Source organism: Agaricus bisporus (genome assembly GCF_000300575.1).
Source record: "Agaricus bisporus var. bisporus H97 unplaced genomic scaffold AGABI2scaffold_12, whole genome shotgun sequence".
NCBI lineage: Eukaryota > Fungi > Basidiomycota > Agaricomycetes > Agaricales > Agaricaceae > Agaricus > Agaricus bisporus.
In genome coordinates, this window is record NW_006267347.1 from 791,157 (window position 1) to 805,207 (window position 14,051).

The 14,051-nt window shown below is 45.1% G+C and overlaps 3 protein-coding genes across 3 annotated transcripts; 2 read left to right on the plus strand and 1 right to left on the minus strand.

Moving 5' to 3' along the window:
• Nucleotides 1-1,013: 1,013 nt before the first annotated feature.
• Nucleotides 1,014-7,137, plus strand: AGABI2DRAFT_211067 (hypothetical protein; the record flags this gene model as incomplete). The annotated part of the gene is made up of 31 exons (XM_006456147.1): nt 1,014-1,096; nt 1,148-1,224; nt 1,275-1,658; nt 1,710-1,880; nt 1,930-1,943; nt 2,001-2,022; nt 2,072-2,106; nt 2,172-2,305; nt 2,358-2,412; nt 2,463-2,707; nt 2,767-2,833; nt 2,891-2,959; nt 3,016-3,498; nt 3,548-3,598; nt 3,648-3,751; nt 3,809-3,909; nt 3,974-3,984; nt 4,044-4,280; nt 4,340-4,625; nt 4,686-4,821; nt 4,871-4,965; nt 5,015-5,275; nt 5,328-5,371; nt 5,430-5,643; nt 5,763-5,992; nt 6,045-6,072; nt 6,125-6,155; nt 6,206-6,343; nt 6,396-6,532; nt 6,588-6,782; nt 6,840-7,137. 31 exons carry the CDS (start codon nt 1,014-1,016, stop codon nt 7,022-7,024), a joined length of 4,323 nt encoding a protein of 1,440 aa, XP_006456210.1. The 3' UTR covers nt 7,025-7,137.
• A 1,217-nt stretch (nt 7,138-8,354) lies between these two features.
• On the minus strand, nt 8,355-9,973 carry AGABI2DRAFT_195427 (hypothetical protein). The gene is made up of 7 exons (XM_006456148.1): nt 9,764-9,973; nt 9,629-9,682; nt 9,509-9,577; nt 9,307-9,455; nt 8,928-9,257; nt 8,746-8,869; nt 8,355-8,691 (listed from the first exon to the last, which is right to left on the minus strand). The coding sequence occupies exons 1-7, from the start codon at nt 9,947-9,949 to the stop codon at nt 8,506-8,508; spliced, it is 1,098 nt and encodes a 365-aa protein (XP_006456211.1). The 5' UTR covers nt 9,950-9,973; the 3' UTR covers nt 8,355-8,505.
• A 2,401-nt stretch (nt 9,974-12,374) lies between these two features.
• AGABI2DRAFT_146114 (hypothetical protein) lies at nt 12,375-13,707 on the plus strand (the record flags this gene model as incomplete). The annotated part of the gene is made up of 5 exons (XM_006456149.1): nt 12,375-12,482; nt 12,589-12,625; nt 12,691-12,756; nt 12,854-13,244; nt 13,317-13,707. 5 exons carry the CDS (start codon nt 12,375-12,377, stop codon nt 13,705-13,707), a joined length of 993 nt encoding a protein of 330 aa, XP_006456212.1.
• Between the last annotated feature and the right edge of the window lie 344 nt (nt 13,708-14,051).

A 14,051-nucleotide genomic window follows, 5' to 3' on the forward strand; every position in this document is an offset into this window, starting at 1 on the left:
ATAGATTATCCTCGTCATGAATTCTTTTTTGCAGGAAAATCCTATATGGAATCTCATGCGGTAGTTGGTCGGCTTGTTCTTGTGGTCGCGGTCTTTTTCGGAATTTTATGGTATTTGAACTTCACATCTTCATTAATCAGCGTCCGCTGGTGTTAGATTTCAGGTACGGCGCCGCGCAATATGCCACCGTTGGAAGAAGAAATGCTGACTAGAATTTTGATCGCAGCAAATATCCATGCACATCGACTCGGAAGCGCCGTGAATGACTCGAATGTATTGATGCCCAGTAACCACTTCGTTGAGCGCACGGCTTCCTCATGACAGTTATTCTCAATCACGCTTTAAAAGAATTTGTTTTAACCCTCTGCCACTGCAGTGCGCCCGCAATTACTTCTAAGGCTCGAACGTCAGTTTCTGCGGAGGGGATTGAAGGCTAAGTATGTTCTCATTGATATTACATCAGAGTGACTGAGTAAGCAACTGCCATAAGTAATTACAGGGTCGTGTGAAGGAGTAAGCTATCACCAAACCGCTACTGAACCCGATCGGGTGCATACTATTGCAAGGTTACATGCTACAGGTATGATTATACCTCTTATAGCTTCTAAAGGTCCATTGCACAACGATCTAGCACTCATTCATGGAATCATGAATGAGTAGAGTACCCCGTGAGTATCGTAACTATCACCTCTGTCAAGATCCTAAATTAAGAATCTGACTACGTGAGATTTCCTACAAATCAGTGCATAACCGGCGATTAACCGCTTGGTTTGTAAAATGAGAATGTCTTCGGGCCGCGTGGATGCGTCAGCACTTCTGCGGAGAATACGGCTGGTAGTCACCGGGGAAAAGAGTGGCTTCTTTCACGCCACTTTTTCGTCTTATAAAGACACGCGAAGGATTCTCGACCACCGGCAATCCAAGTTGTTCATTCCATCCAGAGTCTCTCGGGTCTGTTGAGTCATTTAGGGCGTAGGCAATAACAACATCTACGATACAATCGCCCCATCGACATGAAATTCAGTAATCCCTTTCGACCAGAGCCTGCCCCCCCAAATTTTGGTGCTGGAAAGATTATACCTGAAAGGACTGCGCCGTACGTCCGTAAATCACTCAGCGTTCTTATATCGACTCAGTATCTTCTCAGACTACTTTCGAGATTGCTTTTTGAATGGTTGTCCCCCTTAATGGGAGTTGGGTACTCCAGGCCATTAGAGAAAGAAGGTACGAACTATAAGCCATAAGATTCTTTGCCTTCCTGAACACTTCTACAGATCTTTGGGAGCTACAAAATCATGACCACACCAGTCCAATAACCGATCGAATAGAGAAGCATTTCTACGCTCGTTGCCCACCCGACCTACGACCTCGCCATTTATCCCACCTGTATGACGTCACCGACGTCGTCAATCAAGATACACTTGACAATGATAATATCGACGGAGAGAAAGGAAAAGATGAGGAGTTGAAGCTCAAAGAGACTGATTCTGATCCTTCTGCCACTGCCGCTCCTTCACCTGTCGATTCCAGCCAATCTAGTGAAAATTCGAGGAGCAAACGACGAGGAAAAACGAAGTACGATAAATCACTGTTTAAGGCCATTATGCAAACGTTCTCTACTCGAATATGGCTGGCTGGAACTTTAAAACTACTTTCTGGTGAGGCTTCACAGTCTTGAAATAATAGCAGTTTCTGACCGTCACGAACAGATACTCTGAAGACCACTACTCCACTTTTGAGCAAGGTGCTTCTAACCTGGTTGGCTGACTCATATATATGGGTTCGTGCAACAGAACAAGAACGTGCTGCGCTTGGATTGAAGCAACCGCATGGCATTGGGTATGGCGTTGGACTTGCATTCGCTCTATTTGCTATGCAAGGTACGTCATCAAAATATCGGATACGAGCTTTTACTGACTTTCTTTTCAGAGGTGTCGAGTTTGGTGAGCTTATTTTATCTGAAGTTTTGTATGTACGAAGTTCAATGGCCCCATGCATAGATGAACAATCATTACATGCAAAGTACGTATAACAGTTATGTCGATGGACTCCTTCTGACGACTTGCAATAGTCAGTTTTACGAATGGTCTCCTCATTCGAACGGGGGTACGTTAACTCGATGCTTTCCAACTGGAACGTCGTACTAATGTATGATCAATTACTTTGGTCAGGTAATTGGTGGTATCTTCCGCAAGGCTTTGCGTTTATCGGGCAGAGCCCGCTCCGAACATGGAGTTGGAAAGATTACAACAATGATCTCTGCTGATGCTACACGGTTAGACCGATTTACCGGATTTGCGCATAAGTAAGCTGTTAGTACCTTGTACCTTGATGATTTATTGACCAATGTCCGTAAGCTTGTGGGTGGCCCCGATTCAAGTTGCAATTGGCATTGGACTGTTGTTAGGAAACGTGAGCACAGGATCAATCACCTTCATCTATTGTTTCTAACCATGATTCAGATCGGATATTCCGCTCTTGTCGGTCTGGGAGTCCTTGTTCTTGCGTTCCCCCTCCAAATCGGTTTGGTGAAAATCATGTTCTCTCAAAGAAAGAAAGCCGTTGGGGTGACCGACCTGCGCATCCGACTCACAACAGAGGTACTTCAAGGGATTCGACTTATCAAGCTTTACGCTTGGGAAGCATTTTATACTCGCCAGTTAAGCGATTTGAGGAGAAAAGAAATTCGGGCAATTAGAAAACAAGCGTGAGTAACCCTCTTGAGATTTTATCCCCCATTGCAGGACTAATTAAAATTCTGAACAGCATCGCACGGTCGGTCCTGTTTGCTGTTATTACGTTCATCCCCGTTTTAGCGGCCATATTATCATTCGTGAGAAACATCACGCCGTAGTGGCATATGTACAAACCATTCTAACTTGGACGCTAGATCACTTATGCACTCAGTGGACACGATCTCGATGTCGCCACCATCTTCACTTCTCTACAGCTCTTCAATGTAATTGCATTCTTATGTTCCATTCTTCAGCACCGCCTTACAAATCGTCCTTCTAGGCCATTCGGATGCCACTCATAATGCTTCCATTTGTCTTATCGGCTCTCTCTGACGCAATAGTAGCCCTCGGCAGAATTTCGGGTTTCCTTACTGCAGAAGAACTCGCTGAACCCCACAAAGTAGAATACGGCAGAGCAGCAGCAGTTGAAATTGATGGTGATTTTACTTGGGAAACGGTTCCCAGTACAGTAATGCAAACGGCTAATGGGAAAAAGGCCCTTGCGGGAGGTCGCGCAGATGGAAAAGATGGTGCAAAGGGTGGGGGAAAGGCGAGCGGGAAAAGAAAGTCGAAGAAAGAGACGAAGAAGGATATTCTGCCAACATCTTTCCAGGATATTAGTGACGATGAGAGTAAGGATGGAGAGAAGATGAAGAAAGATGAACCGGAAACAGAAAATGAACCATTCGAACTGAAAAAATTGCGGATGATTGTTCCGAAGGGTGCCTTCGTCGCTATTGTCGGCAGAGTTGGATCGGGCAAGGTAATGTTGTCTCTTATCAAAGACTGTTCAGCAACTGACTTGATGATAGAGTTCCATCCTTGAGGCGTTAATCGGTGAGATGAGAAGGAGGAGGGGAAAGGTTTGTACACTCAGCCACTTTTCAATTTATCATCTGATACCTTTGATAGGTTGTCGTTGGAGGTTCCATAGCATATGTACCTCAGACGCCCTGGATTAGGAACGCAACCTTGCGGGAAAATGTCACGTTTGGGCAGGATGACGACGAAGACAAGTCCGTCGCCAGTTGCATTATTGGTGGTTTACAGGAAAGGCTCACGTTTTTGGACAGATTTCGCGAAATTATCAGAGCCTGCAGTCTAGAACACGATCTAGAAGTCTTGCCTCAGGGTGAGAGTACTGAAATAGGAGAGAAGGGTATCAATCTGAGTGGTACGTTTACCATATCTACTGTGTTGAAGTTACTAAGCGCGCTCTTCCATGAATTAATCTATAGGTGGACAAAAGGTATGTTTGGGATTCAAAGTACGTGCTTTAGGGTAAGTGTATTGATGTGAACAATCTAGGCTCGCGTATCGTTGGCCCGAGCGACGTACAGTGAGGCTGACATTGTTTTACTCGATGATCCTCTATCAGCAGTGGATGCGTACGTGGGCAAGGCTATTTTAGATAATTGCTTGACCAGTGGTCCGTTGGCCAAGAAAACGCGGATACTCGTCACCCATGCGTTACATGTCCTCGACAAAACCGATTACATCTATGTTATGGATGAGGGTAGAATTATTGAACAAGGTACCTACGATGTGAGGTTTTCTTTTCGCTTTTCAACTAGCACGATTATTGAAGTTTGATATCTATACAGGACTTGACAAAAAATAGCGTTGTATTCGCACGGCTTATAGAGGAATACGGTAACGACCAGGATAAAGAAGAGGATGAAATTCAGAACGAGAAGAAGCCCACCAACGATAGTGAGAAAGCGGAAGGCCCAGGAAATCAGAAGAAAGCAGCAGATTTGATGCAAGTTGAGGAGAGAAACATTGGTGCAGTAACATGGTCGGTATACAAAAGTTACCTTACCTTTGCGGGCGGTATTATCTGGGGACCTACTGTAATTCTTCTGATGGTCCTAATGCAAGGGAGTCAAGGTGAGCACGAATTGAAGAATTTGGGTGAACGTGACTTGATCAATCCGATTTGTTTTTCAGTTGCTAATAACCTTATCCTTGGATTCTGGACGTCAAAGAGCGTACCTGGGTTTACGCAAGGAGATTATATGGGTCTTTATGCAGGCTTTGGTGCAGCCTCAGCCGTGTTCATGTTTCTACTCAGTTACGCCTTCGCGTATGTCTCATCGTTATGTTGTTTTCTGTTCGTTGACACCTTTTCTTAGCATATTAAGCCTGGCTGCGAGTTTAACTATGTTCAGAGCCGCTCTGAAGTCTGTACTTCGTTCACCCACATCCTTTTTTGATACTACGCCCATGGGTAAGCTACAGGTTTGCATTCTCATCCGATTAATCTTATGTATAAATAGGTCGTATTCTTTCTCGATTGTCTAAGGATCAAGATACCCTTGATAATGAGCTGTCCTTCACTCTGTTACAGTTTTTAAACACCTTCAGCTCTATTCTCGGGACGATTGCCTTGGTGTTCTACACGTTCCCTTACCTGGGGATAATCTTCGTTCCTATGTCTGCCATGTACTATCTCGTTGCTGCTTACTATCGCAAGTCGTCTGTCGAAACAAAGCGTCTCGACTCCCTTATGCGTTCAAGTCTATACGCCTCTTACTCAGGTACGTGGTCACTTTTGCCCGATATCGGATGTATCTTAGTTTTATTGGGCAGAATCTCTGACGGGCCTATCAACCATCCGTGCATTCAAAGGACAGGTAAACCCCATTCATCAGTGGTAACGTGCTATTGCAATTTGCTAATTCTAATGGGTAGGTACGATCAATTGAAGAAGCAGAATATGGCCTAGATATGGAGAACAGAGCTTATTACCTGACAATTTCTATTCAACGCTGGCTTTCAATCCGATTAGACTTGTTTGGGAACATCTTGATTCTCGGTATTGGGTTATTTGCCGCTGGATTCAGGCGCACGGTCGACCCTTCGAAGATTGGAGTTGTCCTATCTTATACCATGAGCAGTAAGTATCGTGACCATTCATTAAATGCGCGGCGTAACTCACTTTGATCGTTAATAGTCACTATAACTTTTTGTAAGTCCCATAAATTACTTTTATCTATTGCCTTAGCATTGACAATATCCCGACAGCTGAAATGGTTTCTCAATTCGCACAGAATGAACAGAACATGAATGCGGTGGAACGAGTGTTACACTATACTGAACTACCAGAAGAGGGAGATGCTCTGACACCGAATGACCCTCCATCGACATGGCCCCAGAATGGTGGTATCTCGTTCGAAGATGTCGAATTAGCATACAGACCCGGGTTGCCACTAGTACTGAAAGGAGTCAGTTTCGACGTCAGACCTGGTGAAAAAGTGCGCATATTTTTCTGAGCGACCCTAGCTTTAACTTACCATATGGGTAAAGATTGGCATCGTCGGACGCACCGGTGCTGGTATGTGTATATGCTTCTTACCGCTGGTTTAACATTCTAACTCGAAGTATAGGAAAAAGTTCCCTACTCCAAGCGTTGTTTAGGTATTGAATCACCTTATGATTCGCGATAGCTTGCTCACCGCATCCATTAGGATGGTGGAAATTCATTCCGGTAAGATTGAAATCGACGGAGTCGACATTCAAAAGATTGGCCTGGACACTCTCCGAACTCGACTTGCTCTTGTACCGCAGGATAGTACGTTATTCCTCGGGACTTTGAGAGAAAATTTGTATGTTTGTCATAGAATCATTTTAACTTCCTGCTGACACTGAGGAAAATAGGGATCCTCAAGGAACGAGGACGGATGCGGAGTTAATTTCTGCCTTACAAAGGGCTTGGCTCTTACCTCGAGACGGAAGCGCACCTAATCCGACCGCGGAAGCCAAGTTCAACCTTGACGCGACAATTGGGGATGAAGGTGAGTACGAATAGAGTCTGGGGAAGCTTCAAATTGTAATGATTTTGTGCGACAGGATCCAACTACAGTGCAGGAGAAAAACAGCTTCTCGCTCTCTGCAGAGCACTCGTTAAAAACAGTCGAATCATTATTCTGGACGAAGCGACAAGTAGCGTTGACGTGGAAACTGACGCCAAGCTGCAGAGAACGATTCAAACGGAATTCGTGTCTTCGACATTGCTTTGCATAGCTCACAGGTTAAACACAATTGGTAGGTTCAATATGCCGGTTTTCCGGAGTTCAACCAGCTGATGAATTTTAATCCTAGCCTACTATGACCGCGTCATCGTTATGGATAATGGGGAGATTGCAGAATTTGATACTGTCTTAAATCTTTTTGACAGGGAAGGCTCGATTTTCCGTTCCCTCTGTGACGAGGCGAATCTGACCAGAGCGGATATTCAAAGAATAAGGGAGGATCATGGAAGCTTAATTTCGGGGCCAAAGGTCTGAATGCAGGGTATTATATGACATTATGACTGGTGTTACGCGCGTTACGACTCCTTCAACTAGCAGGGTACTTGTTAGTTACTAGAGTATACAGCATGAAAGTAGATGATTTCAAAGCTAGACTTACGCATCATAGTTAGGATACCATAATCAGCTTCGTGGATGGATTTCTGTGTTAGTCAGTGATATGTATTTCAGGGATTTGTGGAATGCTCGTTAATTACTAAGTCGAATGGGGTCCTTTAGTCAAACGGTCTCAGGGTGCTCGAGTACCTATCCGGAACATGCCTGAGAAATAATGAATGTGTAGGAGGGACCATAGAACACGATCCTTAGTCTCTACGAAACATTTCCCTGGGCAATAGCTGGATAGACTCGGTAGAGTTGCCACTCTCTCATCTCCGATATCACCAGTGTCTTTCCATCTTCTAATCCGTCCAATGCCGCACGACACTCCTTAAAGTCGTTTTCAGATGTTAGTTCTGAGGAACACTTTAGTGTCATTGCGGCTGACAATACAAGAAATCTCACCATGAAGGACAAAGTATCCAGGTATTTTCTGAGAATCAGGCGAAACAGCGACACCCGTTTTTAAACCGTCAATACATTTGAAAAGTCGCGAGCGAAGAACTCCTTTCCCCTGACTGGTAGCTCTTAAGAGTTTCTGCCATGAGGTTGAGATGATATCCTCCCCACCATCACCCTCATCGACCATGATCTCCACTGAGTATGACAGGATCCATCGTGTTGGATTTTCCAGAGCCAACCCAGTGTTCCCAGTTTCAGCTATGAGGTTTAGATCTTCAACCTCAAAGATGACCTCGCAAGTTCGCCTATCGAGGATATCAAGTCTCTTTACAAGAGAAGCTTCTCGAGGGCTGCGATTCTGGCGGAGGCGAGTGTAGGAGGGATCACTAAAAGTTGTGGTAGAGTCTATATCATAAAGAGCAATCCATCCAGGTTTCTTTCCATCGACGGCGGAATATCGAGCGCCAGTCAAGAAGGAAGGTAAATGGTTGAGACGCAGAGGTACATGTTCGTTGTTGTACCAATCTAATCTGATGATTAGGGGTCTTCAACCTTATTTGTCACGGTTCCTCACCCTGAAACTCATCCAATGTGACTTGACCTGGTTCTGATAGAACTGCAAGAAATCCTTTGGCCATTCTAAGAGAAGAGAATGAAAGTATCTGGAAGGACGTACCCGTGCTCCTGATGCACTAGGAACCGGCATCGGCACGGATACGACCCGGACCTTGCCTAACCCGGACTTCCCTCTCACTGAAGACTCGACGGGTCGTCAACGCGTCATTTGCATAAACAGTCATCTAGTAAGTGGTCATACCATACCAGGTAACGTCTGTGGTTCCCGTCAAATTATGACGGACTGGACGTTCTAGCGTCAGAACGTTCAATCCGCCTTCAATCCATCGGACATCCCCCAACACCTATGAATCAACATGGCTTTTTTTTGCCAACTCGATCTACCACATTTTCTTCACATAGACAGTGTCCCCGACCTTCATTTCCCCTTCTCCCTTCGGAACCCCATTACATCCAAAGCAAGGCTTCATCTTATCTGCAGGGTCAATTCCCTTTCTGAACTTCATCATCACCTTGTATGGTACTGCTGCATCCTTTATGCCCGTATCAGGGTCAACGTTAGGGAGCTGTTGGACCTAAGTTCGCCATACATCGGAATGCTCCATGTGGAATTTGCTCACCAAACATCGCGCAGTCTTGGACACTAGCGTAATGCTGGGTGCGCCCTTTGAGCCAATACTGATCTCCTCCCAGTCATCTTCCCCGAATGCTCCCGCGCCTCTGAACACTATATTGGGACGGAAACTAACCCGCATCAACCAACCATCCCAGATCAGAAAACCATTCACTGATAAAATCTCACCGTTCGACCTTCACAGTAGCATCCTTCCATTTTTCACCAACACCTTGCTTTCCGACAAGTGGTCTAGCCTCTTCTTCCACAACCGCTAGATTTTCTTCAGACAACATCATCATTGGATACATGTCTTGGTAATGTGCAAACGATTTGAGGTCAGGGAACTCGTATGTAGCTCTAGACGCCCGTTGCGCAGGCCCCTTGTAGACAAGGTGAACTGGCTTTCCAATGTACCGCGACATTATATCTGATGGACTGATCGAGCCTTCAATGGACGTTGGACAAATGTAACCATCCATAGCCGGGTCTGGAGACCACATGATGATGTCTGTTAACCTGTGAAGGAGGGTGAGACCGCATGCCTGCAAGATTACATTGTCCTCACATTGTCCATGTTTTCAATGTCGTGGCACTAGGGCGTAGAGGCACCGTGAAAGTCTCGTACCCAGCGTCTTCGGGGAATGTTACGACGAGCGACCCTTCCCCAGGAGAGGATGATGAGTCGGTTTGAATGAGGGGCCTAATTAAGACCAGCTGGTTGTATAATCATTGATATGGATATCTCCTAATAGTCTCCGTGGGCTTACCTTCGGGGCTTCACGAGCAGTTATGACCCTATGAGTCTCGGCGTCAATGACACACCAACATCTGTCATTCTATCATAATTGATTGAGCTGTCAGAATTCGAGATATATCGCGTGGCATACCTCAAGGCCCTCCTCCGTATATTTTACACGCTCGACGGCTGTACCGCGGCAACTCTAGTGATAGTTCGTTTTCATCGAGCGAGGAAAGAAGTGACAATGATGAACTGTTCTGGTCTAGCGATGGACGTGACACACCTTGATGGGATGCACGAAGATCTTGGCGACTTTAACGATGCCATCCTGAGGTGGTAACCTCCCAGTCCTCGGTATCGAATTGCGGCCTCTGAATGCTTTGATCACAGTACGGCTGAAAGCTAAGAAAACAACCGCAGCGGCAAGAAGTCCTGCATACGAGAAATCTGAAGAAATTTGGGATGTCATGGAGCCCAACGAATAAGAGTATCGAGGGGAAAGGAAGAAGTGCACTCCTTTATGTAAAAAGGAGTATATAAACGGTTAAAAGAATTTTCCACTGAGCCTTGGATTAAAAGCGTGCCTCATAATAACCATTTGATAATTAGATGCCGAAAGTCCACGTTAGTAAGATGCAGACATGCACTTGTATCCCTTCTATTTAGATGCATGGAGAAAATCAGTCCGGTATTGACCTTGTATCTGCCTGGTAGCTGTTCAAGTTATGCACAGACTGCAGTGGATTTCCAGGTATTCACATATCTACAAACTGGGTTTTTACTAACGCAATTCCATATCAGTGTCCTGAGACTCTCACCCCGCTCATGATCACGGAGTGTGATGTGGATCCCACTTCTCGCTCCAACGTGAACCATGGTTCCTCAAACGCAGTGCATCTGTCTACTACCAAATTCAGTCCCTGGTCACCTCAGGCTATTGCTTTGAGCACCCGTTTTCAACACACGAAATTACGAGTTTGCGAAGTTTAAATGACCCAAGCGTTGTCTTTTGAATGGCACGTGCCATAAAGCAAGGCGAGTTCATTAACGGCCAACCAATGGCAGCATAAATAGCTTTACCAGCATTTCTAGGGTCGCCCCTTACCCTATCCCGATTAAAGTCCTCAAGTCGCCTACTGACTGCTCTCTTCGATACACTGATTCCATTTCACCAACTTCATTTTCGATTTTACCAACATCACTGCGATCTTTAATTGGAGGAGCAGGCTCCTCCTACTGACCACGTATTCAGCCAATTTTAAAATATACTTAACTTTTGACTTCCAGATCGCTAGTTGCAGAGAGCTCTACATACGCGGATTTACCTTTTTTGTGGCCCGTGGGTATGTCGATGCGCGCAGTCCGGCATTCCACAGTTTCTAATTGGACACCATAATTGGAAATATCATCCCAGGATAGAGCGAGTGCTACACAGATTCGACTCCAGAACCCTTCTAGCGTTTTGCGGGGTCAGGCATTCAGCGGATGATTCGCGTAACCTTACCAGGTACGGACCCGGGGGCTTATCAGGATCAAATTTCCGATTCTTTATAAGCAGTCGTCCAAATGCTCACCCCGAAAGTCCAAATCCTATCTAAAAATTTGTCTGAAGTAATTTGTCAGATTGCGGCACACTAAACTCACACCAATGACTCTGTTAATAGACGGAGATATAAGGGCGATAGACTCGGCCTATTACGATTACGCTCCCTACCTCCACCTTCGATGCAGCATTTTCTATATGATCAACGTATCCTCACCTCTTGTTATTATAATACACCACCAGGAACCTCTGTATTTCTTCTGCACGAGTAACTCTGCCTTCGGGCTTTTCACAACTCAAAGAAGGGTTGAAACGCCTCAAGGCTCGGCCTCACGACCGCCACTTTGCCTGATTTCGCGGATTCATTCTTTAACAGATCCGCGAGCCTGCCAGCCTAGAAGATGGTTGTCAACGTTTATCAGTTCGGTGATTAGCACGACTCGGATCGATTCCAATAATTTGGTATCTATATAAAAACTCTTGAATTTACCATCACAATATTGAGTATTTGACTGTTGTTGATTGACCCCCAGTACGAGATTGATTTGTATCAGGAAAATCCATCAAAAGTTTGAATTCTGAACATTGTGCAGCTGACATATGATAGAACTTTACCAGGTACGGGCTTGAAGCCGCGGTCTTAGAAACATCAGACATCACCGGCCCGTCACCACGAGCCACTCAGTTGACACATGCCATCGGTTTCGCGACTCTGACAGCCCATGCCAACGTAGAGAGAGGGGAGGGTAGAGTACAGTCCCGGCGGGAGACTTGCCGTTCATCAGATACTATAGCTGAGTTATCATTCTGATTTCTGCGATCGTCATGGTCTACGAAGATTCATTAAGACATTACGAAAAACTGAGCTAACCACCCATGATAGACTGTAGTTTGACGTTTGATTATTCGCTTCTACAGCTGATGTGAATTCGAATTTATCAAGGGGACGAGAAGCAAATCGTGGTCAAACCGTGGTGTCGCGCTGGGCGGTAAGAATAGAAACATGGATAGAAAAGGTATGTTGCCGAAAAAGCCAATTTTAATCAGGAAATCACGGCATTGAATATAATTTGAAAGAAGTGTCGTCCCATTGGCTCGGACATGCGGAGTTCAAATATAAATAAGGGTTTAGTTAGAAATAACTTGGAATTCGTGTTTTCCAAACCTTATGGAAAGTCATTCAATTCAAGAGGTCATGTTCGCAACAAAAATAACTTCATCATCACATTCCCATAGAACTCATCAACCATTAAATTACTCCACATGTACCTACCACGGAGTGTTACAAAGCCGACGACATTGAATAGTTAATACAGATATCCAAGGGTAGCCGGCTTTTTTCCTTTACATCATGTCCACCCCGGCGGTTCTCAATCCTGATACTTACCTCAACCATTGGACTCCAGAAAATGCCTTCCAGATTGAAGTCGCTCGGAACCTCTACTTGGCAGTTTTGGGTGTAAGATCTCGTTTTTTCTCGAGTGAAGCGGTGAACAGAGCTTGATAGCCTTATGCGGACAGGCTATGATATGGGATATCCTCGCTTATATTCCTGTGGATATTAGGATACTGCGAACGCAACGAAGTATCCGTGCGGTGAACGTATGTTTTGTGATGTCAAGGTTCGCCCGTCTTTTTCGTCGCTGTTAATACTGAAAGGTATAAAGGTTTCCGAACGGATTCGGATAGATTTTTTGCCCTTTGTTATGTCTTCCTTTCTGCTTTCGCGAAGCGTGAGTGGCTGGCTTTCAGACGTCAACTCGACTCACTAGATATTTGTCTCTTTAGTTATGCCTCTCGATGACTGTAAACCTATGTTTATAAGTATAGGATGTTGCTGTATGCTATCTATATGGTCGTCCTCCTTCTTATTCCTCCGTCGAGTGAAAGCGGTCTACCCGGATAACAATTGGATCAAGCGTTTCTTCTCTGTGCTATGGTTCATCAATGGCGGGACGGAGATCACTGTGGTTCTCGGCGTTGGAGCCAGTCATGCTCCGGGAACTTTACATTGCATCGATATCCAACCCGCTCACTATGTTATCGCCGGGGGTTTAGCTCCAGTCGTCTTCGATACCCTTGTGTTCCTCGCCATCTCGTACAAGATAGGAACGGCTTATAGTACAATGGATGTGAGGGTATCTTGGGGGACGTTGATTTCGGGAAGGGCACTCCCGCGCCTTTCACGGGCGATCTTGCAAGGAGGTCAGCAGTACTATTTGTAAGCTTCCTTCTCCCTCTTCTGTGAAGATCTCAATATGACGCCGAAGAGCTAACAGTTTCTTTATTATAGAATCACTGTTGGAGTTTACGTCATTCTTGTAATTCTTCTTGGGATTCCTCGTATTCCGCCCGTATATCAAAACATGTTCGCCTTCCCATCGGTATCCTTAACCGCATCCATGGCCTGCCGCGTTTATAGGAACGTCAAAATACTCGATCTCGACGAATCCACACTCCTTCCTTTATCCGATCTCGATTTTGCCAGACAGGAAGCCGCCGCTGCTGGAAAGAGTACTGTGGATAGTACACTGGGGTACGCGAGTTCGAGTTCCTCGACACGGCATCGAAAGACCGATGTTTCTACTAGTGGTGGTGGTGTGGGTGGGCTTGTTTTGGGAAGGAAATCCCAAGGTGCCTCGGACCCCGTATCGGAAGAATGGGAAATTCGAAACCGAGCATAATCGTGATCGTTGGAAACAAAAGAAGTTTGATTGTTGAACATAATGTGCAACATGTTCATTTTGTTAGGTCAGTTTCCCATCGATATCATATAGATGGTGATATTAAGGTACTGTTCTCTTAGAAGCCTTGTTCAAGTAATAGCATAGGATTTTTTTATGAGAGTGTATATGGGAGGATATTTATTATATTGATACGGGCTTAAAGTAGTGTACGGACATGCATGTTCGATGTAGTGATGAACTAATATCATAATGAAAGGAACATTGGAAACGTGGCCGTTGTTGATGATCATCTCGGAGATTAACCCGTTTCATTCGAAGTTGTACCCCTTTATCATCCACTA

What these genes read in the sequence shown, in the direction of transcription:
- AGABI2DRAFT_195427 (XM_006456148.1), bottom strand. Translation starts at nt 9,949, where the DNA reads ATGACATCCCAAATTTCTTCAGATTTCTCGTATGCAGGACTTCTTGCC. An exon ending in TCTTCGTGCATCCCATCAAG is followed by an intron (nt 9,683 to 9,763) that starts GTGTGTCACGTC and finishes AACTATCACTAG; the next exon opens with AGTTGCCGCGGTACAGCCGT. An exon ending in CTGCTCGTGAAGCCCCGAAG is followed by an intron (nt 9,456 to 9,508) that starts GTAAGCCCACGG and finishes TTATACAACCAG; the next exon opens with CTGGTCTTAATTAGGCCCCT.